Source organism: Cyclopterus lumpus, chromosome 21, assembly GCF_009769545.1.
Source record: "Cyclopterus lumpus isolate fCycLum1 chromosome 21, fCycLum1.pri, whole genome shotgun sequence".
Taxonomy (NCBI): domain Eukaryota; kingdom Metazoa; phylum Chordata; class Actinopteri; order Perciformes; family Cyclopteridae; genus Cyclopterus; species Cyclopterus lumpus.
In genome coordinates this window covers 9,409,905-9,436,684 of record NC_046986.1, presented here as the reverse complement: position 1 = coordinate 9,436,684, position 26,780 = coordinate 9,409,905, and the positions used below count along the sequence as shown (strand labels likewise).

The 26,780-nt window shown below is 40.5% G+C and overlaps 4 protein-coding genes across 12 annotated transcripts; 3 read left to right on the top strand and 1 right to left on the bottom strand.

Annotated features, from left to right (window-relative positions):
- Window positions 1-2,669: 2,669 nt before the first annotated feature.
- On the top strand, window positions 2,670-10,377 carry egfl6 (EGF-like-domain, multiple 6). 3 transcript variants are annotated; one of them, XM_034561669.1, is made up of 13 exons: window positions 2,670-2,999; window positions 4,222-4,328; window positions 4,532-4,624; window positions 4,791-4,910; window positions 5,020-5,139; window positions 6,055-6,189; window positions 6,273-6,395; window positions 6,740-6,802; window positions 7,100-7,360; window positions 8,963-9,037; window positions 9,127-9,219; window positions 9,309-9,571; window positions 9,822-10,377. In XM_034561669.1, the coding sequence occupies exons 1-13, from the start codon at window positions 2,926-2,928 to the stop codon at window positions 9,927-9,929; spliced, it is 1,635 nt and encodes a 544-aa protein (XP_034417560.1). In that variant the 5' UTR covers window positions 2,670-2,925; the 3' UTR covers window positions 9,930-10,377. The 3 variants fall into 3 exon arrangements, with proteins under 3 accessions (XP_034417560.1, XP_034417561.1, XP_034417562.1); XM_034561670.1 differs by lacking the exon at window positions 6,740-6,802; XM_034561671.1 differs by lacking the exons at window positions 6,273-6,395; window positions 6,740-6,802.
- A 1,219-nt stretch (window positions 10,378-11,596) lies between these two features.
- rab9a (RAB9A, member RAS oncogene family) lies at window positions 11,597-14,069 on the top strand. Of its 2 annotated transcripts, none has more exons than XM_034560942.1 (3): window positions 11,597-11,836; window positions 12,120-12,246; window positions 12,412-14,069. In XM_034560942.1, exon 3 carries the CDS (start codon window positions 12,452-12,454, stop codon window positions 13,058-13,060), a length of 609 nt encoding a protein of 202 aa, XP_034416833.1. In that variant the 5' UTR covers window positions 11,597-11,836; window positions 12,120-12,246; window positions 12,412-12,451; the 3' UTR covers window positions 13,061-14,069. The 2 variants fall into 2 exon arrangements, with proteins under 2 accessions (XP_034416833.1, XP_034416832.1); XM_034560941.1 differs by having other exon boundaries at window positions 11,599-11,803.
- Window positions 14,070-14,345: 276 nt separating this feature from the next.
- trappc2 (trafficking protein particle complex 2) lies at window positions 14,346-16,316 on the bottom strand. Its single transcript, XM_034560943.1, has 5 exons — window positions 16,188-16,316; window positions 15,805-15,932; window positions 15,429-15,573; window positions 14,710-14,795; window positions 14,346-14,610 (listed from the first exon to the last, which is right to left on the bottom strand). The coding sequence occupies exons 2-5, from the start codon at window positions 15,895-15,897 to the stop codon at window positions 14,512-14,514; spliced, it is 423 nt and encodes a 140-aa protein (XP_034416834.1). The 5' UTR covers window positions 15,898-15,932; window positions 16,188-16,316; the 3' UTR covers window positions 14,346-14,511.
- On the top strand, window positions 16,216-24,996 carry ofd1 (OFD1 centriole and centriolar satellite protein). Of its 6 annotated transcripts, none has more exons than XM_034560940.1 (23): window positions 16,216-16,576; window positions 16,692-16,814; window positions 16,903-17,106; window positions 17,199-17,267; window positions 17,365-17,392; window positions 17,479-17,586; window positions 17,681-17,817; window positions 18,308-18,481; window positions 18,665-18,771; window positions 18,854-18,973; window positions 19,524-19,597; window positions 19,694-19,785; window positions 19,994-20,183; window positions 20,922-21,052; window positions 21,220-21,331; window positions 21,633-22,352; window positions 22,637-22,790; window positions 22,888-22,949; window positions 23,546-23,674; window positions 23,879-24,042; window positions 24,142-24,324; window positions 24,401-24,456; window positions 24,760-24,996. In XM_034560940.1, exons 2-23 carry the CDS (start codon window positions 16,719-16,721, stop codon window positions 24,803-24,805), a joined length of 3,156 nt encoding a protein of 1,051 aa, XP_034416831.1. In that variant the 5' UTR covers window positions 16,216-16,576; window positions 16,692-16,718; the 3' UTR covers window positions 24,806-24,996. The 6 variants fall into 6 exon arrangements, with proteins under 6 accessions (XP_034416831.1, XP_034416830.1, XP_034416827.1 ...); XM_034560936.1 differs by having other exon boundaries at window positions 16,262-16,502; XM_034560935.1 differs by having other exon boundaries at window positions 16,262-16,502; window positions 22,634-22,790.
- The last annotated feature ends 1,784 nt before the right edge of the window (window positions 24,997-26,780 follow it).

Below are 26,780 nucleotides of genomic sequence, written 5' to 3'. Positions count from 1 at the left end.
TCCTGAAAATGTGCAATGCCTCGACAAAGTGCAGCACCACTTGCCAGTTTTAAATCATAAGGAGATGAGAAGAAACGCGATACAACAAGTCGATTCATGTGTCAAGTCTAGATCTAACACATACCCTGTAAAAAGATACAACTAAAGCCCTTTAAGGATCAGAACACCAGAAGACCCAGGAAACAGCTAAATAGACCACTGAATATTAAAACCAACCCTCTTTAATGTGCCTCTCTCTGTTCTTATTATATGATGGAGCTTCCTTCTATATATATATATATATATATATATATATATATATATATATATATAGACAGGAGGGACACAAAGCACACAATAAATCCCCAACACTAGTACAATTTCCACTCACAGTTGAGACTTCTGTTCAGACCAATTATGCAAAACACATTTAATCAAAAAACAATAATTGCTATGCATAGTCAGTAAAGACACGTCCTTTACCACAGTTCAAGAAGTTCAAGTAGTATATGTGTGTGTGCGTGTGTGTGTGCGTGTGTGTGTGTGTGTGTGAGAGAGTGTGTGTGTGTGTGTGTGTGTGTGTGTGTGTGTGTGTGTGTGTGTGTGTGACATGGCCTTTTGTCTTCCTCTTGGCTCTTCCTGTACGTTGGCCATGAAAGTTGAGCTATGTCTCCCCCTCCTGGAAGAAAAAAACAATTGATGAAAAATAAGAAGAAACAAACTCATCTCCGTGGTATTAAAGGAAAAATCACACCAGACCACAAACATACAAAATGACACACTACACATACTTACAAATAAATATGTGTAATAGTAGCACTAAGAACACAACTAAATGTGTCAGGCTTTTGTGAAACTCATTTATATCTAACCAACAGCACAGAGTGCTTCATATTCATACGCGCACAAACGAAACAATCTATGTTTCTTCACTGAATGGATGGATGGATGGATGGATGGATGATTCAGGTTGGAGCACAGGTCTACATGCCAGGGCCTTCTCCTGGACAGGAGATGGTGCTGTTGTTGTGAGCATCATGGTCACCACAGACCGAGCACAGAGGAGCTCACACAGAGGAATGTAGAGCATGACATACAGAGTCAGGTTGCAGACTAGAAACAGAAATGTTATTCTGCAGCATTTAGGGGCTTGGATTGCCAGAGGTGGTGAAGACATCAGGCATGAAATGAAACTGGGGCTAATGACTCCACAGAGGCCAGAACACTGTTGTAATGCACCGTAAAGTATGCAAAACAGGTACGTGTTTGTTTAATGAAATAACACATAGAGCCTGACATCGTACAGACAACCACAACACAAGCCATTGTTTCATTGTTTTATCAGAATACGTCTTCTATTGTCATTCTATCATATTCCATCATTTTAGCTGTAAACAATACAGTGCTAGTCGCACATAATTCATTGGGGAAGAACATTTATGAACACCTATCTCTTCAAAAATACAGTGAAAAATAAAGAAATAAAAACTGTTGCCATGTCAATTTTTCTTTTCGAATACAAATTGTGTGAACAACTAAGCTCCCTAAAGGTAGTATGGTTAATCGGAGGAAAGTAAAACTACCTCTAACTATGTTACTGTCCATGGGGATTGTACGAATATTTCCTCCCCTATTATCAGATATTACATACTTTCTGCAGACGCCACAACGCAATGCTGCATATTTGCGGCAACCACGGCCTGCTTCCCGGCCACCGCACTTCCTTCTGGATTAGCATTTAGGAAATGCTGCATTTGGTGCAGTTCAGGTTCATCTTGCTCTATAAAGGATTGTATTGTATATGAGACATAACCAACTCAAATGTGTATTTTTGCACAGAATTGGTGCAACAATGGGAGTATCCAGACCAGATTTGTGTTGACCTGTCCAAACAAAATGAGATCAAATCAACAATAACGGGCTGAAACATTTCTGCTACCTGAGATGTGTATTGCTATCTGGAGAAATAATCACATACTTTTATTGTTAAGTGTTTAACTTCAGACCTCCATCTCATCTGAACACGTTTTCCAGTACAGTTTTTAAATCTTCAGTTTGAGCTTAAGTGTCACAGGGCAGACATGCGGCATGTAAATGAAGTCTTTATCTTTATGTATTTCAACAACAAACGTGAACTAACACAGAAACATCACCTGTCTGCTTTTAAGGGTGTGTAGAAGACCAGATGTTTTGAGCAGACTTTGAAAGCGTGAAAACTCATTAAACATTTTTATAGCTGAACTTGGAATTAGCCGGTGTGAGAGAGCAACACTTTATGTGCTAACTGAGAGTAAGACATCAAAGAGCGCTGCAGCTGCTAATGACAGGCCCGTGCATGTCTGAGTTAAAAAATTAGCTGATACAGCTAATTATCCCCAAAAAGGGGAAGACCGTCAAGCAAAACAAATGCATGTAAAGCTCAAGTTATCCCAGAAAGAAAAAACAACAACAAATCGGATCAATTGGTTGCTCTTCATTTTACATTTGTCCATCTGCATGATGTTTTCTACTGGTGATCCACAGGAAGATTTTCATGTGGTCTTGTATAGGATTTCAGTGAAGAGAGGAGCACCCCTAAACCTAATCCCCACCCCCCTTACAAACCCAATCCTACCTCTGAAAGTCACAACCTATCCCTCACAGTGCTGTGTCAACCCACCTCTGGAATTTCAAAGAGGAAGGGACATTGGGACAGAGTGTAGCTGCACCACTGAAAAGAGGGAGGAAAAAGAGTTGTTGTTTTTTTTCCCCTGAAGGAGAACTCAACTTTGAGCTTTGGAAATACATAAAATCTGGCGTGCCTTGTGTAGAGGACCAAAGACTAAGACCTGTTCCTGTCTAAGCCTTTTAATGAGCGTAAGCCCTCAGGAGGAATAGTCGGAACTCACAGAAACCAAAATCAGCCCCGTGGGAAGCAGAGCTCTCCGGCTGCTCACCGCCACAGACATGCAGCCGTTCACCTTGGTTGGTGCTCTTCTTTTCATCGTCCACATCTCCTCTGTTGGTGCAGAAGCCCATAGGTAAGTCAATGAACTAGAGCATAAGGACGTTTGATGTCGTATGGTATGTTTTGTACCTTGAAACCTGCAGCAGGTGTTAACTTTATATATTCTAAAGATCTAAAATGTCAGATATATGTATCACAAAGTGCGTATCACACTGGCACCAATAATAAACCAAAAGTGCCACCGACAGTATTGACTCATTTGGCCCACTTCCTGTTGCCAAAGGTAATTACTACCATGGTAACGGGCAGATTCTCTATATGCTTTTTACTTGACGTGGAGCTTCTTGAGGAACAGGAACCCCCATATTTGACACAGAATTGTTCGCTTGAAGTCTTTACAGGGTAAACTGTTGCATTGATGGTATGTACACACTGCAGTCGCTGCCAGCAGAGGACTATGACGGCGATGACAGTGTGTCAGCTAAATGTGGCACAGCAACTGTTAATAACTGAAGAGCACCTGTCGCACTTAGGAGCCGCTCTCCTGTGGGCTATTCTGGTTGATTTTGATCAAGTCTCAGATTCCCCCAGTCCAACTGGAGCCGAGGCTGCTTTTAGGATGCTATCCCTGTGACACCTAAACATCTGGGATATTAAAGTTTGGGATATTAAAGTGATGCTGAAAAAGCTGTAAAGTCAGATTTAGACGTGTTATTCTGACGTGAATTTACGTATGTACTAAGTCGGAGTCAAATGGCATCTTAATGTAATTTACGGGTTAAAAATACACACGTGCAATATAATCCATTTGTACTGCCAGTTATTTTGAATGCAATGCTGACTTGCTGACCGCGACTGAGGATGACTTAACCGTGAATTTAAAGTCGAGTAAAGATCAAGGTACAGTGAAAAAAGAGGACATATGGTTGTGCATAAGGTATCAATGTGCAACGCAGGAAGTGTGGGGTTAGTGTGTTTTTCTCCTGCTGTAGCCTACATCCTGTCAGCTGGCTGTTACTCCACAGGGAGCGCCCTTTTATCACTAAGCAAGCCTGTGAGGGGACATTTTATTTAGGTTCTTTGTTTTTTTTTCACACAACTACCATCGGGACCAACATTAGAAGACAAGGTGGCTGACATCTACAGTCAGGATTCAGGATCAATTCCTGAAATAAGATGTTGCTTTTAGGGCAAATTTGCTATCTGATGTCTACATTAACCAGATTGGGCTATACATTAAGCTGAGACAGTGAAATTACACATCTTACCTTCTGTTCCTCTCTTGCTCTATGAAGGCACTACCAACAAGTCCTCACTGGAAACCAACCAGGTGTATGTCGCTATGGTAGGAGGCTGGAGTGTTGCTATGGCTGGAAGAAAAACATTAAAGGACAGTGTGAGGGTAAGAGCATACATATGTATATAACGTCTAATGTACTGTCACCTACAGTGGTTATTCTTTTCATGAAAGCTATTTTCCGAACCAAGAAAATGTGGAAGCAACGATAATAATAATAATAGTAATGTGTGGTTTGACTTTAATCCATCATTCTCAAACCACTGATATGTCTGCTGGTATTCTCTTCATTTCAAATGTTTTACCAGCTCAGTGTGACCACGGCTGCAAGCACGGAGAGTGTGTTGGCCCCAACAAATGCAAGTGTTTCCCAGGATACACTGGAAAGACGTGTAATCAAGGTGGGTAGCATGGGGTCTGGAAAACGTGGGTCAAACTGGGTACAGGACAATCTGATTTCAAGTTGACACGCTTTACTAATTCTGGTTGTTTGACTTGAAGCAAATATTTTTTTCAGTTAAAAAGTAAATGTTTTAGGTTTTAGAAAAGGTCTACTCTTATTTCTAGATCTGAATGAGTGCGGCCTGAAACCTCGTCCCTGTGAGCATCGCTGCATGAACACCTATGGAAGTTACAAATGCTACTGCCTCAACGGTTACACCGTGATGTCTGATGGATCGTGTGCAAGTGAGTCCCATTGTGCTGCTGTCCGTGCATAACATGAGTGGAAACACATGACAATCAAAGTTTGGCAAGTTTGAATATTTATACGTGCAAGCTTTTTTTGTGCATGAAGATTCCCGGACATGCTCTGCTGCTCACTGTCAGTATGGCTGTGAGGAGGTTCAGGGGGAGATTCGCTGCGTCTGCCCGTCTGCGGGGCTGCAGCTGGGGCAAGATCGGAGGACTTGTGTAGGTGAGCTACTCCACACACACACACACACACACACACACACACACAATAATACTTTCTATGAATGTTTTTTATGCATACGGTGACATGTAAGTTAAACCAAATATGATAAATGATTAGAGACAAGCAAAATGTAAGGACAGTGAAAAATCTGGTGGAGCAATAAAGAATACAGAGTTAAAAAAGACTCATGGGTGGTACGTTTTTGCTTCGGGGAACAATTCTGTACAGATTCTATTAAGTGGCTTTTGCCTGCTTGGCTTATAAATAAGAATGGTAAAATGAAGTTATGTTTCTACCCATAACACAGTTTGACCTGTGACAGAGCCAGACTGGCATACTGATCACACAGGGGAGGTAATATAATAATAAATAAACTTCAGGATTACCATTGATCCAAGACACACACACACAAAAGTATTTTTTTAATCTGAAGCCATAGAGTAAAATTCAATAATGACAGAATTAATTTATGACGGTAAGTTAATTCATTGAATAATTAGATAGGCTGATGACTACAACTTGTTGGCGCTCTCTCACGTTCAAAGGCCTTACTAATGGTGATGTTACTATTAGCTAAAAAGAACTAACAATCCTGGACACATTCCCTCCTGTGTTAAGTCATTGATTCATTGCGTCCATAACAAACACTGAGTTTGGTATGGACTGAGTTTGGTACTACAACTTGTTGGCGCTCTCTCACGTTCAAAGGCCTTACTAATGGTGATGTTACTATTTTTTACTAACATGCATTACGTGAGCTATAGATTTTGTTATGGACGCAATTAATGACTTAACACAGGAGGGAATGTGTCCAGGATTGTTAGTAAAAAAATCCTTTGTCTCAATATTGCCTCATCCGACATGTATGTCAAATCAAACACTCTTTAATTTGCCCCCTCTTCTGTTTCTCTTCAGATATTGATGAATGTGTAACAGGGAAGAACCTCTGCCCGTACGACAGACAATGTGTGAACACCTTTGGAAGCTACTTCTGCAAATGCCAGGAAGGCTACGACTTGAAATACGTCGACGGCAAATACGACTGCGTAGGTAAGGTATACGCGTTCGCAACGAGGACACATTCACGATCAATTCTGCTCCTCAAGGTACAAATAAGCTTCTTCCTATTCCAGACCTTGATGAGTGTGCAGCCAGCACCCACAAGTGCAGCCACCACGCTGTCTGTGTGAACACTCAAGGATCCTTCAAGTGCAGGTGCAAGTCTGGCTTCAGAGGCAATGGCTTTGAATGCTCTGGTGAGATCCGAGAACAGCAACACAGAATTATGAATGACCTCGTTTTGGGGGTGACTTTAAATATGTAATAAAACGTGTCTATCAATGTCTTTCATAATAGATTTCAACAACTCATGTCTCAGGCCTTTTCCCGGGTGAGAGTAGTCAGTCAGATTGGTCAGGAGCAGTTTTACAGCAAGCAGGCCAAGCTATAGTTTCCTGTTTTAGACTCCACACCTCTTTACAGATGTTAGCAAGAGAGAGCCACAGATTGAATACACATAATAACAGGTGAAGCCTCATGATGCCAAATTACAGAGGCCAGCGGTTTCAGCATAAATGAAAGATGCCTTTATTTTTTGTAGTCAAGCCGTTTTATCAGAGATCGTGGGACGGAGACAAAGGCAGTGCAGATGATTTCCTCAATGGTGAGATTGTGTGAAATCCAAGACCGCTTCCCTGCCCCTGCAACCCCATTCGCCCCCCCCCCAGCATGGCTCCTAAAATACAGAACTCGTGTGAGAAAATGCTTGTGCACTTAAAACACTAATTCAAGTTATGTGCAATGAATGTTGCTCTCGTGCTTCATCTGCATGGAGTGGGTCAAGAGCAGCAGCTGCCGAATACATGACAACAAACGCATCTGAAGCCTGGCAACAAAACTGTCTTTCCCTCTCATGATTGCAGTCCCACATGTCTCATGTGATTCCTCTTCCTGCCTGCAGCCATCCAGGACTCCCAAGTGAAGCCCGGGTTTCTGGGAGGTACCCTGGACAACGAGGACATCGGAAATATAATCCCTGAACCAGTCGCAACACCGCCTCCTAAGATCCATCAGCAGCCCTTTGACTATGATGGAGAGGTCTACGTTGGCCCCCGGACTGAGCAAAGACAGGTGGAGGAATTTCCTGAGGAAAAAGAGGAGGAGGAGGAGGAGGAAGAAGAAGAGGAAGACAACCAGCTCAATCCAAGAGGAGACGTTTTCAGTAAGTGCCCTTTCGTCTGCCTCCTTCGCAGTAATTCTGGGTGGTCCACAATGTATTAACCTTACACAGACTAAACAAACTCAGCCTTTGCTCTCTTGTCTACACAGCATCTAGATACAATTATCAATTGTTTTCAGTAGGCAGCTGCAATAAGTATTCAATTGCAGGTCAGGCCTAAGACCTTGACCAGAGAAGAAAGAGACCTGTTGCTTCATGTCCCCAGTCACCCACAGGCTCCACCAAGACCTGTATGACGCCTCTTGGTGATGTTACTAACAATGGAGCATATTTATTGACTCTCTTTAACAAGACATATGGAATATGATTACTTAAAAGATGTCCCAGATATTTCCACCAAGAACCACAAGCATTGGTGTCATGCTGTCATGTCAACTCTAAGCTGACATTTAATAAAACTAATGTCATAATATTAAACTATTTGCTTAAACTAAAATATCTGAATAAGAACCCAGCAATGTAAAATGAATACATTTTTCTAATCAATCTAATTGCTTATGAAACATTCCATTCACGCCTGATTTGCGTGTATTTACGCTCTTTTTCTGACACTTTCATCAGATAAAAAGAGAAGTGTGGACAGTGTGGTCATGTCGTGGTATGCACCTCAATGAGAAACCCCATACATGAGGTTACCTTTCACAACTAATCTTGATCTTCATGGAAACACCCAAGCCTGTGTAAGACTCAGATAGCAAGAGGAGACAGGCCCCAAGACATCCATCACCTCCAGGGAGGAATTTTACTCTGTCGGCATTAGAGAGCCCAGGGATACAACTCGTCCTGCTTCCCCTCTCCTAGGAGGAGGGTGAAGAAGGGAGGGAGGTTACTAAGCCTCCAAGCCTTTTATTATGTTTTCCCCAAAACAGCTGTTGTGCAAACAGTCTTGACTCCTAGTTGGAAAGTCTGTCATCAGCACTCTAGACCTTCTAACACTAGCCCACTCTAGCTGAGCAGGTTCAATAACCCCAGCTGTCACTCGTCTAACTCTCTAAGGCCGCTTGCCATGGGGGTGGTTAGCTGCAAGAGCTTTAAAATACTTGGGGGGGGCTGTTTCCTAAAGTTGTAGCTTCATCTCAAGACATGAGTGACAGCAGGGCAGGTCTACACCTGTTGGTTAAAAGGTACTTTCTCACTTTTGTTTCACTGTGGAAATTCTCTTTGCTGCATCATTTTGGAATGTTTTTTTTTTTTAAGATCACATATTTTAAGAGGAATTCATAGACACAAGTTCTTTGTCATTTCTGTGAGGCAAAATGTAATGGGGCATATTTTATGAGATTTTGCAAGACTGTAATTGTGATACAGTTTTGGCTGCTCTTACTTACTGGTTATCACATGTAGCTGAAATATTATACACTCCACTGCCAAGTTATTAGGTGCATATTGTTAAATCTCAGCTTCAGTTTTTCTTAAACAGAAATGTATAACCTTCATGACAGTTGGTTTTATTGCAGGACTGTTTGAATGCAATAGTTTAAGATAGATAGGTGTAAGTGTACCTAATAAACTGGAAAGTGGATGTATATCAAACTGAAATTTCATGAATTCACACAGATTGTTCTCTTTTATTTCTCAACACAGTATCAGAGGACTTTGAATCAGTATTTGGCCCCTCCACAGAAGTCAAAGAAATCCAAATATCACCGGTTCAGGAAGGTAATCAAATATCTGTTTATGTTGTATTGTTATTTAATGACTGTTTATGAGACTTTTCCTTCACGTGCTCTTTTGGTTTTACCCTCTAGAATTCATCATGGATTGCAACTTTGATCAGGGAGCATGTGAGTGGGTCCAGGACAAGGCTGATGACATGGACTGGAGCGTAGCCTACCATAACGGTAACAACATTATTAATATGCGTATTACAGCTTGTTTAAGTTAAGTTTAGGATGTAGATGCATTCACTTATGCTCCAAAACCTGTTCAGGTGCTGAGTACTACATGGCCATGAGTGGGCTCCTAGGGGAGCCGGAGGATATAGCCAAGCTGAAGTTGCTTCTCAGTGACCGGGCCCAGCACGGCAGCTTCTGCCTCACCTTTGACTTCCGTGTGGTGGGTCATAATGTGGGAACTCTCAGGGTGATGCTGGATAATAACGCTTACTCCGTGTGGGAGCAGAGCAAAAGCAGAGATCAGGGCTGGCAGACCGAGCTCCTCACTGTGGCCTGGAAAGAGAAAGCGCCAGAATCTGTGAGTAATTCTAACACTTATTATCAATAAATTATCCTTGAACCAGGGTTGCAACTGCTAACAATAATAAAACCAGTCTAAGGGAACAGCACAAATATATGTATCAGAGGCCTATGCAGTACCTTTGTGCTGGGGTTTTCCCTAAAACCTAAAATTCATGTAGTTCACAGTAGCCTATGTTTGAAAGACAACCCCCATATTGTCGAATCTACAAACCTAAAATGCCATGGTACCTTTGAATGTCTTTCAGATTGTCTTCGAAGCTCAGCATGGGAACGACGTTGGAGGGGAGATTGGACTGGACAATGTTGTGCTGACCTCAGGGCCCTGTCAAGAGGATGTCAGTCCATTCGTTTAAGCATCTCCACCCCGGATTTACAATTTGAAGAATCTGACACATGTCAAAGAATCCTGTTTCCTGTCTGTTTATTGGTCTGGAGTTTCACACTGTCTTACAAGACATCCACATAAAGATACAGATATGGTCTCAAGGTAGGATATGTACTATCAGTGCGTGCATGTGTACTTAATCATGCTGCTACATCGGTACATTCGGCTTCATTCTCTATCGTGATTTTCAAAATGCTCTCCTACGATACGGATTACCCAGATCTCAGGAATAGGTGGAAATGCTTCCTTTGTCTCTTCTTTAGATGTAACAGTATTGTGCTTAGTCCTTTGTTGTGTATGTGATTGCTGAAGTTACCTGAAAATAATCTATGACATGTGATTCTTAGATGAATTAAATCTGAAATTCAATCTTTGATGAATAACTTTTTTGAAGGCCGGTTAGTTTCAATGATAAAAGTAACAGTACATAACTGCTGTACATTTTGCTTTCATATTATATTGTACTATTACAATAAATCAGTTTTTTTTCTAATTGTTTATTCCTCTTTCTTGATTGTGTCGGTTGTAAGTTCATGCAAACATAAATCTATCATTGCCTAGACTTTTCTGGTAAGGGAAGTAAATGTATCATAAACCAGTGCTATATTGTGAAAAACATCCAAGGTAATATGATAAAGAATGGGGTTAATTTTAGGAATTTCAGTCTACTAACTGAAGAAATGCCAGGACTGGAATTTGATCACAAAAAAACATGTTTGTGGTAGATTTTTTTTTTGCCAACTTCAGTGACAAATGTATGATTTCTTAATGACATAGATATATCAAAAAGGGGAAAATTGTTTGCTCGAACATCTGGTGAAAGGTAACAGAGCATTGGCGGGCACCATCTGTTTTGGGGGTTTATAACGCCAATAATATTGCTGTCTGATTACGTGTGAATCCTTCAAGAAGTAACGCTAGTGAAGGTACAATTAAAATGAGTGCTACTATTAAATGTCAGAAGAACATGCTGTAATCTGTGCTCCATAACATTTGCACCATCAGAATAAAACAATAAAAACAAAACAATAGAAATCTAACTGGACCATTCGGCATTAAAGCACATTATAAATTGAGTAGTGGTCGTCAGCTTTAGTGTATTTTGTTGTTATGATTCTTGCACATGATTTAGTGGTTTGTTTACATTCTGGCTGTCCTTAAAATTCCATTCATACCTGCTGAAGACATCTCAGTAAAAACAAAGTCATAGTGCAACAATTAAAACAACTTTATGTACATCGGGGCTGCTAAATTACATCTAGTGTCGATAGGGTCGAGTGGGTTTTAGTGCAGCTGGGATGCTGACAGATAACAGCTAAACTAACAAAGCTAAATTCGAGATGGGGACGTTAGAGTAACGTTGGATAAACGCACACAGTCTCTGGTTAAATGTCGCCCTCTAAAGGTTGAGCGTGAGTATTACAAACACGTAAAACACGTTACCGATGCAGAACATGGGAAGGCACTCAGCCGCGGTTTGAAACCAATTAACGCGTTATGTTGGTTGCCTTTTTTTTTTACAAATTGAGCGATATAATGCGCAACTCTAATAATATAAGAATATTGTACGTATAAACTGTCAGCAGTCTGTAGGGTTGTCAAAGGCTCTCATTGGCTGTTTTCCGTCTGACACGATCACATGATCCGGGGCGCCCACTTATCGTTAGTTTGTTAGCAGCTAGCTGCGTTGGCATCGAGCCTTTGGGGTTCACCAGGAAGCGGTGTGACCTGACGTTATCGCAAAGCCACGCCAGGGCGAGGGACTGTCAAACACAGGCTTTAACAGTATTCCCGTTGTTCCGTTTCTTGTTGACCCCGTAGCTGTTTGGCCCGAATTGCAAGGTACATTACTAACGTTAGCAATCTCGCCTCCAGGTAAGATAGCGAATGACTATTTCGATGAGCTAACTCTAGCTGTGTTCCCTTGTTGTCATGTTAGCTTAGCTTAGCTAACGCAGAGCCGGCGGACAGACCCACAGTTCAGACTTTGCTCTACCTGCGTGTTTCAGCTATTAGTGTATGACTGTGTGCATTATCTTTAATACGCTAAATGTGTCGCTATATGTGATAAGAGTGCTCGCAAACGGTGTATTGGACCTTTGAAAGCAGAGTATGCTTTATTGGGCCGTCTGTTAATCAGGAAACTTCTGTTTTACAGCTGGTTGAATGTTAACGCCTCGCGTTGCATGGCTGCTCACATCAACATTACACATATGAGCATGTGACCAAGGACCGGGGTCGACAGCACATGATCTGGACAAGTGGAGGAGGCTAACATCTTTCAGGTTTGAGATAAAAAACATTTTGTTTTAAAAGGCTCAACATTTCGACAAAAAAAATGTGGTTGGAGTAAAGTGGTTATTGCTCACAATGTTGTTTTTTTTCAAAATGATATTAAAGTGTCATACAGGTAATAAAAATATATCTTGCACATTTCATCTCTCCGTTAGGTAAATTATTTTAAAAGTGGTCGATCAGGATTGAATAGCCATGACAACAAAGACATCCCTGCTTAAAGTCATTCTGCTGGGCGATGGGGGTGTCGGGAAAAGCTCCATCATGAATCGTTACGTTACCAACAAGTTTGATGCACACCTTTTCCACACCATTGGCGTGGAGTTCCTCAATAAGGAACTGGAGGTTGATGGCCACCAGGTGACCCTACAGATCTGGGACACAGCTGGCCAAGAGCGCTTCCGCAGCTTGAGGACTCCTTTCTATCGTGGCTCTGATTGCTGCCTGCTCACCTTCAGTGTCGATGACAGCCAGAGTTTTCTCAATTTAGGCAACTGGAAGAAGGAGTTCATCTACTACGCAGATGTCAAGGAACCAGAGACGTTTCCATTCGTGGTCTTGGGCAACAAACTGGATGTGACAGAGAGGCAGGTGTCATCTGAGGAGGCTAAGCAATGGTGCCAGGAGAATGGGGATTTCCCTTATTATGAGACCAGTGCCAAGGATGCCACCAATGTAGCGGTGGCCTTTGAGGAGGCAGTGCGTAGGGTGTTGGCATTGGATGAAAGAACAGACCACCTCATCCCCACAGACACTGTCAAGCTCCACAGAAAGCCTCGCTCTGCTGCCTCTTGCTGCTCATAACATCCAGGAGCTATCACTAACATTAATTTGCTGTTATGCGATGAGGCTGTAGGTTTACAATGCTGTTGTAACAACTTATTTAAACAAATTATACCACTGGCTTTATGATTTGTTGAAGTTTGATCATCCGAATAATTGGACTTCTGTTTGAAGAGAGAAGAACACTAAATGCATCCCTAATTCCAAATAAACAGGAAATCATTGAAGCATTCATGTAACACTTCCACAATTCAAAAGTGAGGCTTTGGAGGAGTAGCAGAAAAATGGGCTGTATTTTGTGTTATGCGAAGACTACCTGTGGGGTACTAAACATGTCATGATGGAACAGAGGAAATATATTTGAAAAGTTTCACTTCCCTCTTAAATAGTTAAATGTTCCATTCTGTCATGAAGGCACATTATGTTACTCTACAATGTGTACTACCTTGCAAGTGAGATTATCAAAGGGTTTCTGAAAGTCACTCCTAAATGAAATAATACACACTGATGGCCTATACATTTATAAACAGAAAGTGACTGCATAATTAAATCAGTTTTACAGCCCTATAGTCTTGTTTCTGAGAATTATAAAATTGCTATGTAACTAACCAATTGAGGCTCATCGTGATTAATGCACCTTCAGGTATTGTTTATGCACGTTCTGCTTAGTGAATATATTTTGGCTGTGGGACAAGATCCCCAACAGAAGATGGTGTAATTAAGTTTCGGGAAACTTTTGTATTTTGTAAATTGTTTTTACCTTTAAAATCAATAATACCTTGAGGAAAGTGTAATGAAAGAGCGGTCATGATTGAGTAAACCGTTTTCTTCATTGTTGGGTTTGTTTTAAATAATGATATTGATCATATAAGCACTATCAACATTTTTTCCATTTTTAACAGTTTGAAGTCTTTTCCATGGCTTAATATTTAAAATGGTGAAGCATTAATTTACTTTAACTGTTTGTCATTCATATTCAAAGTTGTACTACTGGTATGCCAAATAATAAATAAACCCCTAGAGAATCGTTTAGGCATGTTTTGTAGCCTTCAAACTGATTGTTCTCCCAAGGTTTTGATTGAACTGGATGTTACCATTCCACTGTGCTGTGCTTAAGCACTGCAATTATGTACTAAAACCATTAGATAAAGTACCTAACTATGTCAAGGATCAAAATTGTGGCTATTTTCCAAAATGTTGTCATTGTTGGTCAAGCTCTCTGGGGATAAGTTAAAAGTCTAATGTTGATAATCAACATACAGTTTCCATACTTACAGCTCATGAAGAAAAAAATAAACAAGACCTATTACCGTAGAAACTACATTAGGCAAGAACATGTTTTATAGAAAATTGTGTTGAATACATTTTACATTGGTAAAACAGGAAAAGAAAGATATGACATAAAATATCTGTTAGGTATATACACAACAATAGACGGGCACATGCATTAAATCCTTGTGCATGTGAAGTGATTAACTCAGGAGATGTTTCTTTCCAAGAAACTGCACTTTCCTCTCAAAAGCTGTTGAGCGGATTGGTGCATTGATTTCATAGAATGGATTCATCGCAAACTGGAAGACAAAATGAATGATTATCAAACACAGAAGGCATAAAACAGACCAAAGGTTACCTCATGCCAAATGCTTGTAATCAAATGGGAGACAACTCACCTTAATGTATAAATCATAAACATCATTAAAAAAGTTTTTGATTCCATCTTCTTGTCGCACATCATGCAGCATGATGAATCTTATATGTACGGCAAATAGTTAAAGAAAATAAAGTAATGTCAAAAAATGTCTTGAATAGTACATTGTACCACAACAATATGACTATACTATCACATTATTCTGCAAACTAACATGTTAATAAATAATGGCAGTGGGGCTTCAGCGAACAATTACTCTCATTATCGACTAATATGTTGATTATCTTATTTGATTATTGTGTAATCTATATTATGGCAGGACAAAATTAAAATGCGTCAACAATTTCCTAGAACTTAAGTGACATCTTCACTTTTGTTCAATCATCAGTCCAAAAATAAGATATGCTATTTAAAATCATTGCATCATCAATGTACAATGATGTCAGCATTGTAAATTGATCAGGAAATTAATATTCATGAAATTAACAAAGAAATGCAAATAATTAACCACTTGTGAATTAGTCAACTAATTGTTTTAGTTTTCTTGCATCATTGTATTCAAATTACAAACGTTAAACATGACCTTAGCCATGAGGGCTTTTGTCTGTCTCTTCACTCAATAAACTACAACACAGCAATATATCATTATTCTAATTGTGATTATTCACATTTATAAAGAAGTATGTATAGTTTTCGTTGTGGGACTAAAAAGGGAAGAATCAAATGAAACAGAAAGGATATGTCCTGCAGTGACGAAGGCAGAAACAAACCACTCGTTGAACTTGTCCACCGTTTTCAAGTACATATTGTTGGACAGCCACATGTTTTCATCCACCAAATCCAGGGCAGCGTGTGCAATGAACTGGTTCAAGTGACGATGGTCATCCTGTGGTCAATGAAGCAAATCTTATCAAACAAAATAATACATTAACAGACAGACAATCTAAAGGCCTTGTACCACCTACAATAAACACTGGTGTGGTCATATGCCTCATAGATTATATCCTGACAGTAAGCTGCAGTATATAGCTATAGGCTCATGAACAACATGTGTTTACCACTGTCATTGCAGTATTAAGACCTGGAATTAATGCTCGTGCTATTAATCAAGTGTCACCTTTGATTCAGGCTTCCCAGCTGGCAAGAACTCCATCTCAAACACTGGATTGTCCTGATGACCAACCATGACAAAATAAAAACTCCCAGACATCGTTCTTCCCTTCGTCTGAGCAGAGTCAAACTTTCCTAAACACAATTCAAACCAAATGAAATGGGTTAAACAATTAAATGTTTCCAAATATCAGTGTCAATATCACGCGATCGATTGTGATCCTTTCAGCTAGCAAGCTAACATGAGCTGCGGTGCTCCACAGAAGCATGACGACGTCTAAGTCTTCAGGGGATTCTTAGTCAAACTAAAATATAGCAAATAATAATAAAACGTCTTGAAAAAGTATAAGGACATAACGTAGACACAATATACAATCGACTTTTATTTACCTGTTAATTTTACTTCCTGGTGACAAGCGATCACAGACGCAGGAAGATGACGTCACGGTTATATGTATCGGTTATCTGACGTAAAAACGGTTTAGCGACAGCTATTTTAAGCTTGGCTTCATATAGAACACGTTTATTATTGCTTTAAATATATGATAAGTTATAGAATAATAATAATAATTATAAACACATTGCAGATATTCTCCTTACGTCATAACTATGAGCCCCGGAGCCGAAATGTCCGTTGACGGATTTAAATGCTCGACGCACATCTTCTCCAAAGGGACGCCGAAGCGGTTTCTGGTCGCTAGGCAGGTAACGAGAGACACTATTCTCCTTTCAAGAATGCCAATTGTTAAGAAATCAGAGTGATTCCAGTCAAATAATAGGTAAGAATACTGTAGCGACCCTGTAAAGGGGGCTCACGTTACAATACTTTGAAAGTAGTTGAACGATAAGCGTTGTTGTATAACATCAGCGGTACTTGAGTGTTAATTCTGTCAGGACCGACAACACTCGGTAGTTGGTGTCATGTCTTCGGCCAAGGAAGACACGTTATCGCCAGATGAGCTGAGGAAAAGACTCTATCAAACTTTTAAAAATAAAGGACTGCTTGATACGCTCAAAGTAAGTCGTGCTAATCAGCTAGTTGCCGTTGACTCTTGTCCCGAGTCCTGTCTTCAGTCCTCTCTGTTACTCTTTTGACCTCATTCAGACACAGCTGCGGAATCAGCTCATCCAGGAGTTAAAGCAGCCGCCTTTGGCTGGAGGAAAACCCGTTCCCAGACCAGTACATGTGAGATCTGAACCCCTTTTGGTCTCGGCCTGTAACAGCATAGTGGCTGATCATCTGCGCACCTCAGGCTATGAGTACAGCCTTTCTGTGTTCTACCCTGAAAGTGGCCTATGCAAAGACAAGGTAAGCACGTGCACGTGTCTGATGTGCTGTAGTTTAATGAGTAAAGAACATCATAGCAGATCAAGATGTTGGTCTCTGGTCCATTTCGGCAGGTTGTCATGACAAGAGACCTTCTTCAGCTTCTTAAAATGAATCCTGAATCAGCGCTTTGCAGATCCCTGGTAATGAATACTATGATTATCATGTAGAATGTTCAAAATAAAAATAATAATGACATTGTTAGCAATAATAGTGTTTATTATTTTGTATTGTTTACAGTCATCAAACGAAGGCAGCGGTGATAAAGGTGTGTGGAGCACACTGCTCCTTTTAAATACAATGGCTAATGCCCCCTTAGGCTTGTCCTTGATGCATCTTCTCTTTGTTTCGCAGGGTTCCTGATCAACCTCCTAAAACACCTAACGCACCATTATACTCGCAGCCCGTGCCATGATGCTGACACTCAGACAACCAGCATCGCAAGTTATGGAGAGTCTCTTGGTATGATGAGATAAAGTCTCACATTGTGCTGCACAAACATTCCTTTCAACGCACATTTTTAATGTTTTTTGTTTGTTTTGTCTTCCATACACAGTTGAGAAGATGAAAATAATCGATAAGGAATATGAGAGCTTCAATTGCAGTGGGGACAAATGGTTTTCATACCAATCAAAACTCGCTGCGTATAAAAAAGAAATTGATGCGCAGTTGCAAGCAGAAATGAACACAAAGGTTTGTGTATTTTTCTGCAATGATAATTAATCAAAAACCATATGAGAAAGTCTGAAGCGCAGCGGCTGATGTTGAAAAATTATTCCACAGTTCAATCTTCACTTTCATGAGAATCAACTTTATTAAATATATGTTTATTACAACACACAATCTGATCAGAGAAGCTTTTATCAAATATTACATTACATTTGCTCAGCCTTATACATTATTCACCATGTTATACATAATCACATATAGTCACGCCACGATGGAGTTGGCACAACAATGTTGTGTAGTCCTCGCACCAGACATGGGAGTCAAGACACCAATAAGGTTAATTTCCATGAAAGCATAATTATTCAGCTGCATACTAATATCTGCATCAAGCACCATTGTAAAAGGTTTAAATATGTAATGTTGTAAATTTATGATATAAAGTGCTTTATTAAGTGCCTAATATATGATCATGTTGCTTTCCTGCTGGCCTCAACATTGTGTCTTGTTAATTCAGATGCAACATTTCAAAGATGTTGAAATTGCAACGGTGAAGATGGAAGAAAAAGCTACATTTCATAAAGAATTTGATAAGATGAAAAAAGAGCTGGAGAGGACTTACGAGTTGAAGGCAAAGGCATTGATGGAGCGAGAGAAAAATGCCATTGATCGATTACAAAAACAACAAGAGGTAGATTACTGCTAATTTTATGTTTTGTTATTTTCTCAAGATAAAACGTAGCAAATCATAATTTCTTAAAAGTGAATTTGGATTAGGCTCAACGTCACAGTATTTGTTTTGCCATTATTTCCAATTGCTCAAATCTAAGACGGCGTAATTGATGCTGTTGTTTGTATTTGTCTCTCCTTTTAGATTGAAGAAAGAAATGTGTATATGCAGAGACAATCGGTCCTGAAAGAAATCGAAACCGTGCGAAACAGAGAGAATGAGCTGAGGATTAGAACGGAGGCCTTTGAAAAGTAAGGCCAGTAAGGCGATGCTATGCTCTCTTGTTGTGAATACTAGTACATAGAGAATGTTAATGTGTTTGTATGATGATAGGACATGTCAAATTCATGAGGAGAAGATCAAGACCACGGAGGAGCTGCTGAGGAGGAGAGAACTGGCAGTGAAGACGATGGAGGACTTATACGACCAAAGGCTGAAGAATGAACTTTCCAGGTATTTCTACGTCGGACTGTTTTTTTGGGTAGGGGGCCGAGGGGGCAGATTGTCACATTGTCACCATCAATTTGGATATATATATATATATATATTCTGCAAGTTAGGGGTATTGTCATTTTGTGACCAGAGGGTGTCACTGTGTTGTAAGTTTAAAAAACTACAGTATCCTGTAAAATCATTAAACATCTGCAGTCATCGATTTATTAAATTCTACAGCAAAGATATTTTAGTTCCAACCGTTTGAATGCTGTCAATGAGTCTCAGAGTGCATTGTTTTCTTTTTTAATGGATTTGAGTAAATAGGAGAAAATTTAGAAAATTCTATATTTAGAAAAGTGAATTTCTGTATGCTTACTATTTTTGTTATTACATCTCTGGTTGGCCGTCAGTCAGCAGCTATGACTACAGAGTAACATATAATAGGGGACATTGGTTTATGAATCTGCTTGTCTGTAATAGGAAAAAGCAACATGGATTTCCAAGATAGTTTGTGTTGATTTAATTTACGAAGCACTTTATTAGTATTTTAATTTCTTTATAACATTAGGTACCAGCTTGAGTTGAAGGATGAATTTATCAAGAGAACAGAAAAACTAACCGAGAATGAGAACAGAAACAAAGGTGAGACGTTTGATTCTTACAAGGTTGCTGTTGTTGTTTCCTGCTGCCCATGTTTCGGTTTGATTTTGTCAACAAAACATTGTGTTTTTTTCTCAGTGGAAAATGTTCATATCCAAAAGGAGTCGGCTGTAATTAATGGCAAATTAGAGGAGCACAGCAGAGCATGTTCCGAGCTGAGACGACTACAGGTAACACAGCACCACCCCAGCCATCCTGCAGTATTAACTATAATGGGAACACTACTAAATAATTGAAACATTTTAATCAAACCAAACTTTCAATCATTTTGTGTGATGTGATAATAGTATACTGTAGTAATTATATGTATGTATGTAATAGATAAATTGGCTCTCCAGCTTTGTCTGCTCTTTTCATGTCTCCTCTGTTGATTTCCAGGTTGAGCTCGGCACAGCACAGCAGCAGAGTTCTCTGCTGACTCAACAGACGGAGCTGTTAAGGGAAAGACTGGAGACCACGAGTGACTACCCCAGCTTGAAAAGAGAGAAAGCCGAGCTGCAGGGGCAGCTGCGACTGCTAAAGAAACAGCTGGAGGAGGCCCAAGAGGAGAACCGCTTTCTTCATACAGGTGAGGATTAGCTTGGATTGGATCACGGTTTTCTTTTTAGCAGTAATGCACCGCTGATTCCTGTGTGACTCGTGAATTGAATGCCTGGGAGTTATTGATTTTAAACCTAGAAAATTGGTAGCTTTTCATAACCGAGATGAATTCAGTTCCTATGTTCGTTCACAGCGCTCGTGTGTGTGTGTGTGTGTGTGTGTGTGTGCTCGCTGTGAGCTGTGGGAGATGCAGTGTACTGTGAAGCATTCATGTTAGTCTGTCACACTGCTTCTGGCTCAGCACTGTCTTTTTTGAATGTGTCTTTCTTGCCAATGTGGGGCCTCTGTGCTGTGGTTGTGGCTCTGCAGACAACTCTCTAAAACAGAAGCAGTGAGGGAATAGGGATGTGAAGGGGAGCAGAGACAGAGGGCTCCCTTTACCCATGGCCGAGAACCAAACATTTGCCTTTCTCTGAGGGATCCCGTAGTCTTCCTGTTAGAGGAGCGGTGGGCCTCTTTCCTCATCACTAACAAAAGGTAGAAACGTGGTACAAAGCCCCATGTGCTGTACTCTCATGCTGGTCAGATCCATACAGCCAAACCTTTTGATCTAGAGCACTTAAACATGACACCCTAAATCAGCTCCTGTGTATCCCCAGAAGCTTATTTTTCTCAGATGGCTCTCCCACTGATATGGACACTGGACTGGCAAAACAAAAGGAAGCGTTTTTAAATCACGTTTTAACTCTTATAACCCCTCTCTCAGATTTGGGCAGACCGTCCAAGGAGCAGCTGGCCTTGCAGATGGATCTACGGAGGCTGCAGAGCGCACGCAGTCTGGATGAGGAAGAGTTTCACAACCAGAAACAGGTGCTTCAGGCACAGCTCCAGAGTGAGGTCAGTCACTTCACAGCCTCCTGCTGAGTGTGGGAAACTATGTGCTCGGCCTTTTTCTCACGGTTTTGTCTCACCTTGGGATAAAATCGTGTGTAATCCGGCGACCTCACGGATTGTTATACTGTGTGGAAACGATAACTTCTCGTGTGATGTCCTGTTGTCTGCAGGTGGAGAGGTGTGCTCAGCTCAAGGCTCAGTTGATAGAGTGTGAGGAGAGGTCACAGTGGATGACGAACCACATCGAGGAAATTAAGATGCAGCTTCGCCAAACTCAACAAGGTACCCCATGACGTGTCTGTATGCGGTCATTAATGTTACAATACATAACTGAAGTTAACTTTATTTCTGCTTTTCACAAACTGGCTTCCTTTTCTTGGTAACAAATATAAACCTCAAACGTTCTCCCTTTTTGAATTACTAGAATATGTTTTTTTTAAAAACATGTAAGCATGTAGAGTTGTAGCAACCCTTTTTTTCCTGATTTGTATTCTTTAATGGTGGTTGGTCTTCAGTATTAGTGTTCATCTCTCCTTTTGTTTGCCTTTTCTTTCCTTTTCTTTTGTGTAATCCATGATGGCAGCTCTTGAAAATGAAGTGCTGCGTAACCCCAAGCCATCTCTTGTTGATCGCTCAATTCTGGAGCTCAGCACTGACAAGCTCGTTCCCCCGGACATCTATATGGACAGAGCTCTGCTGAGGGCCACCGTGGGTTATGATGATGTTTGTGAAGCAGGTGGGCCCTTAAGGGGACACAAGTCGCCTTGGAGTGACTCTCCAGACTCCGACACGGAGCTGGTGGCAGAGGCGAAGGCTCGGATCCAGGAGCTGCAAAAGGAGGCTGAGACCTTGGAGGAAGCCTACAGGAACTACCATCAGAGGGCAGTGCGCTCCACCGTCTCACACATGCTTCCCTCAGGACCTCTTTCCCCACAACGAGCACATCCTTCACATCGTTCGCACTCTCCACTAAGAAAACAAGCCGCTCACCATTCACACACCCACTTGCCAAACAAATCAAAGGTCTCACAGAGACCGCTGTCTCCACCTACTACCAGAACCCTCGCCTCAGCACCCTACGACTCAAGAACTGCGCCACCTGCCCAACAAAGAGTGACCTTCTTAGACGACCATAAGCAACCCCAGTCCACAGTTTTCACTGACCACAGTTTTTATTCATTGACTGAATCTCTATTTCTGAGAGATGGACACCCTCAGGATGCAAACGGCTCTCCTTCCAGACGCCTGTCCTCCACACCGCACTCGTCCTCTAGGAAAAAGCCTCAAGGAGAGATTGCAGAAGGTACATGCTTTATCCCTGTGAAAATACTTCAAAGGGGATTAGACCCACCAACCATTTTGAACTGTCACAAAATAAAGAATGAATTGATTTTATAAATCGTCAGCACCCATATACGGCACATTTAACACTTACTGCAAATATTTTATGAATGTGCCAGAATGTTAAAACAGTTTAAACCATACAAACAGACAGTCTGAGACATTTCCATGTCAGCTTTTGGCTTCTAATATGTATCCCATGAGGATATTGCCTCCCAATAAAGTCTTTAAATTTGATTGAAGCAGTTGGGTCTCCGGTGGCGTTTCCGGAGTTGTCGTTTGACGGACAGCTCCCTCGTGCCCCCCACAACGAGGTGGCGACCACAGGTGACTTTTCCTCTGAGCTCATCAGTCCACCTTGCAGTCCTCAGCTCAAGAGCACAGCACGAGACCAGTCCAGGTACCATCTGGCTTTGTTTGGGCGAGGACATTTTTATACACTAATACGTAGAGACGGTGAATACTAATATGCTCATTTTTGTCCCTGTGTTCTCCAGCTCAGAGTCTTCCCCGCAGCCTGAAAGAATAAGCCTAGAAGATCTCACAGGGATTTTGTCAGGTGCTCTAGACTAGTATTTATTTATTCATTTGTATTTCTGTTTTAACTGTGCTACTGCATAACTCAGTTTTGTTTTGTTCATTGTATTCATCCACTCCAGCCTTCCTCTGGCGATGTGAGACCCAGTTTAGTTCTTTCCCAGTTTGCAAACGCATCATGGGAGTGTGATGTATAGTGTACACTGAACACATGGAGCAGAGATGACAAGCCCTCTAGGTGTCCACTTCAAAAGCACAATTCCCTTAATAATCAACACCGGGAGGTTTTTCTGTTGTGCCAAAAGATTTCACTGTTTCTTGGGTGACACAGCCATACATTATTATTCATTTTTTTCTTTTTCTTGAATTTCATTATCAATAATTTTAAACAAAATCCCAGAAACAAAATGGAGTATATCCGGTGTGGAGGTTTAGGATTTTGGAAATGCGAATGGCTGCTTTTTAATGAGTGTGTGACTGGCCTCCAAAGTGCCTTTTCAGTGGCCTTGCACAATGGTGAAGATGAAGGGCATCTGATTATGTATTCTGTGCCGGTCCTCTGGCCCTTTTGCATTATGGTGGAGCATAAAAGATCTCTTTGTGCATGTCCCCCTCCAGAGCCCGGCCACATTCCAGAGCTTCTCCTGGACACTGCCATCCCTCTCTGTGAGGAGGCCCCTGACAGCCCCGCTGTCCCCCGCCCACAGGACCTCCCAGAAGACCCAATGGACTTGCAAGGCCAGGCGGGTGAGTCGTTAGTCCCCCCCCCCGCCCCCCCCCCCACACACACACACACACACATTATTGAGGCATACTCTTGGTTGACCCCAAATTACAAAAATGGCCACCGTCAGTCTGACTGTATGAATCTCTCATATATTGTCGCCATTCTGGGGTACATTGTGTTGACGGACAATTGAGTTGTCTCATGTCAATCCTTATGTTTTGTAGAAGTCCCACAAGCCTCGGGTGAATGTGCCGGGGAAGAAGCTGAAGAGGATGAGGAGCAGACGTGGGAAAGGGAGCGAAAGGAAAGACTAGAAACGAGGCAAAAGGAGCAAGAGGAAGCCAGAGAGAAGGTGCTGCAAGAACTTGACAGACTGGAGAAAGAGGAGGTAATTGTTATCTTACACCGAGTTATTTTTAAATCACCTCTTTACCAAGTAAGGACAACTTTGTAAAAATTAATATTGACGGTATTTATATCTAACCAGCTTTTGAAAGAGATGGAGAAACCAGGACTGGACAAAGAAAAGGAAGAAGAAACTAAAATCAAGAAAAGTGATGAAGAGCAGGCGCAAGAGGCAGATAATGACGGGGAGGAGTCTAAAGGTGAAAATCCATTACAGAAATACATGAAGATGGTTCTGGAGGCCAGAGAGAAGCAGCATGAACAGGTGAGTGTCTCCTCCTCTGTGACTTGACTTGTAGCAGCAGCCCTGTGTGTTAAACCAAGTGTGTCCGTGGTTTCAGAGCCCTGGAAGAGAAGAAGCAGCACATACCAGTTTGTCCGAGGAGAAAGATAACAGGTAACTAAAATCAGTTCACTAGACTTATGACTTTGCTTATGAATACATCAACTTAAGTTGTATAATTCAAAAGCTATGTTGTTACTGTAGGGAAGTTTAATAAATATATAAGCCTACAAAATACCCCTCCAAAACATCTAGTTTATTTTGTGGTTTTCTCATCTCTTGTTCTTTTTAATGTTATTTGTTCTAAAATGATATTATCTTAAGGATACCTTAATTGAGAAATACTATTTTGGTTCTGCTTTTTCTTTTTTTGTCCCGCAAGGCTTTCACTAATTATCTTGATAATTGTGTTTCCAGTGTTGCATCATATTCACACAAGGATGAAGATGATGATTTCTGGTGAGCAGCTTGTTCCAGAGTGCTGCCATAAACGGATACATTATACAAGCCTCTGCAGTCGTGTACTGTTTTTAACGTGCGTGTGAAGCATTTATTGTTTATTTTAAAAAATTGTGTTTTTCAGAATGTTTATTTGTCACAATTTACACCAACTCTTATCTGTTTTCAAATAAATCATATTGGATTTTTTTGTAATTTTTTTTTTGTTTGGATAGACTGTACACCACCAAACCAAGATCTTTCTGTCACAAAAGAATAAAAACATCACAACAGAGAGAAGATTTTTATTTAAATTGTTTTTATTTTCATAGAAACAGTCAACAGGCCAAAGTAATGTCATAAAGGGGTTTTCAGTCAGACAGGATGCAGGATTGTTGTCCTCCTGGTGATTGATAGGATGCCTTTTTAATATTTAATTATTATTTTTTTGGTTCATTCAACAGGAAACGCAGCATACAAAGAAGAGATGAGATGTACATTAGCTTCATGTAGACATCTTTCTCCCTGGCCACTGTGCCCCTGTGGCTATTAGTCCTGTAGAGAACTAAGCAGGTATCTCCCAGATACTGAGTCACAATGGCATTCTTACTTTGGCTACATTTACCATTTAGATTGCCGTACAATTTTACTGGTGTTGCAACTAATCGTTATTTGAAAGTTGAATTAAAAGTGGAGCACCAGTAAATCACGAGGAAGCCCTTGACAATCATAGAAAATACAGGTACACTAGAGGCTACAAAATAATGACTCGTATACCTTTGACTTGAACCCCCCCCTTCCCCTATAACTAATTATACATCAAATTGATTCATTTGTATGCATTGAGAATAAAAAGGAAACAGGCAAACACTGCCTACTACTGATGTCAGTAAACGTGACTGCACATCACGTGTCACTGCAGAAACAGTTGTCTTCATGCAACAAAGAAACTTATCCCTGTAACTCAACTAATAGAAATAAAAGATTACATGAGTAATTATGTCAGCTTTATGACAATTGCACATCAAAAACTGGTGCAATAATAGAAAATTTAAAAACAAACATGAAGCAATTTTGTCTTTTAAAATAAAAATACTATGAATCCCGACCTTTTTTTTTCAATAATACCAATGCGCACGGGACATAGTTACACAAGTAAATTTGTATCATATATTACATCATATGATGAGATATTACAATAGATAATGAGCTAAAAAGCTGCCGTGATCTTTTTTTTTTTCATTTGCATTAATGAATATACGTGGACCAAACTTCAAAGATATTGAAATATGCTTTTGTTTGATTATTGGCTACAGTTCACATTTAGCAAGCACGGCATTATCTGTAAAGGTTAAATCTAAGATACTGTGATGTCGAGCAGCTCCCGGTGTGAGAGTATAATAGAGGTTTTAAACCATAGTTTTACAAGTATTTGTTCTACTTCAATTGTTCCATAAGCTCTAGTGCACACCTGAGATAGTGTTAATGGAGGCCATGAGTGTTCTGTTTTAATTAGCTGAACAATGGAAATTAGAATCTAGAGCCAATTATTAACACACATATTATCTCTAGGTTTAAGATGCAGTTCAATACTTGAACATCATAATTTGATGGTTCTTCTGACATGCTATCTAGACGTGACACACCGACTCTGAATGTAAGGCCTTTCATGTTGTGTATAATTAATCAGCGTTTGTCATTGAGGCGAGAAAAAAAGAGCAAACAAGTCAAATGTTACATTTCCTTGTTAAAAACTGGCCACCACAGCTCAGAAGAAAGACAGAGCAAGACGGAAAAACAGCATGTCCTCGTCATGCATTGTATGAGAATAGTGCGACGTCTCAAGCTTTGCCACCAAAAAACTGGAGTTTTTTTTTTTTTTTAAAAGGGCTAGAGAAAATCAAACACTACATGAATAGCAGAATTCAAACCTGCTGTTTTTCCATCAGAAATAAAAAGCATGAATGCAATTTTAGTTAGCAGTTCCAAAACACTTGTTG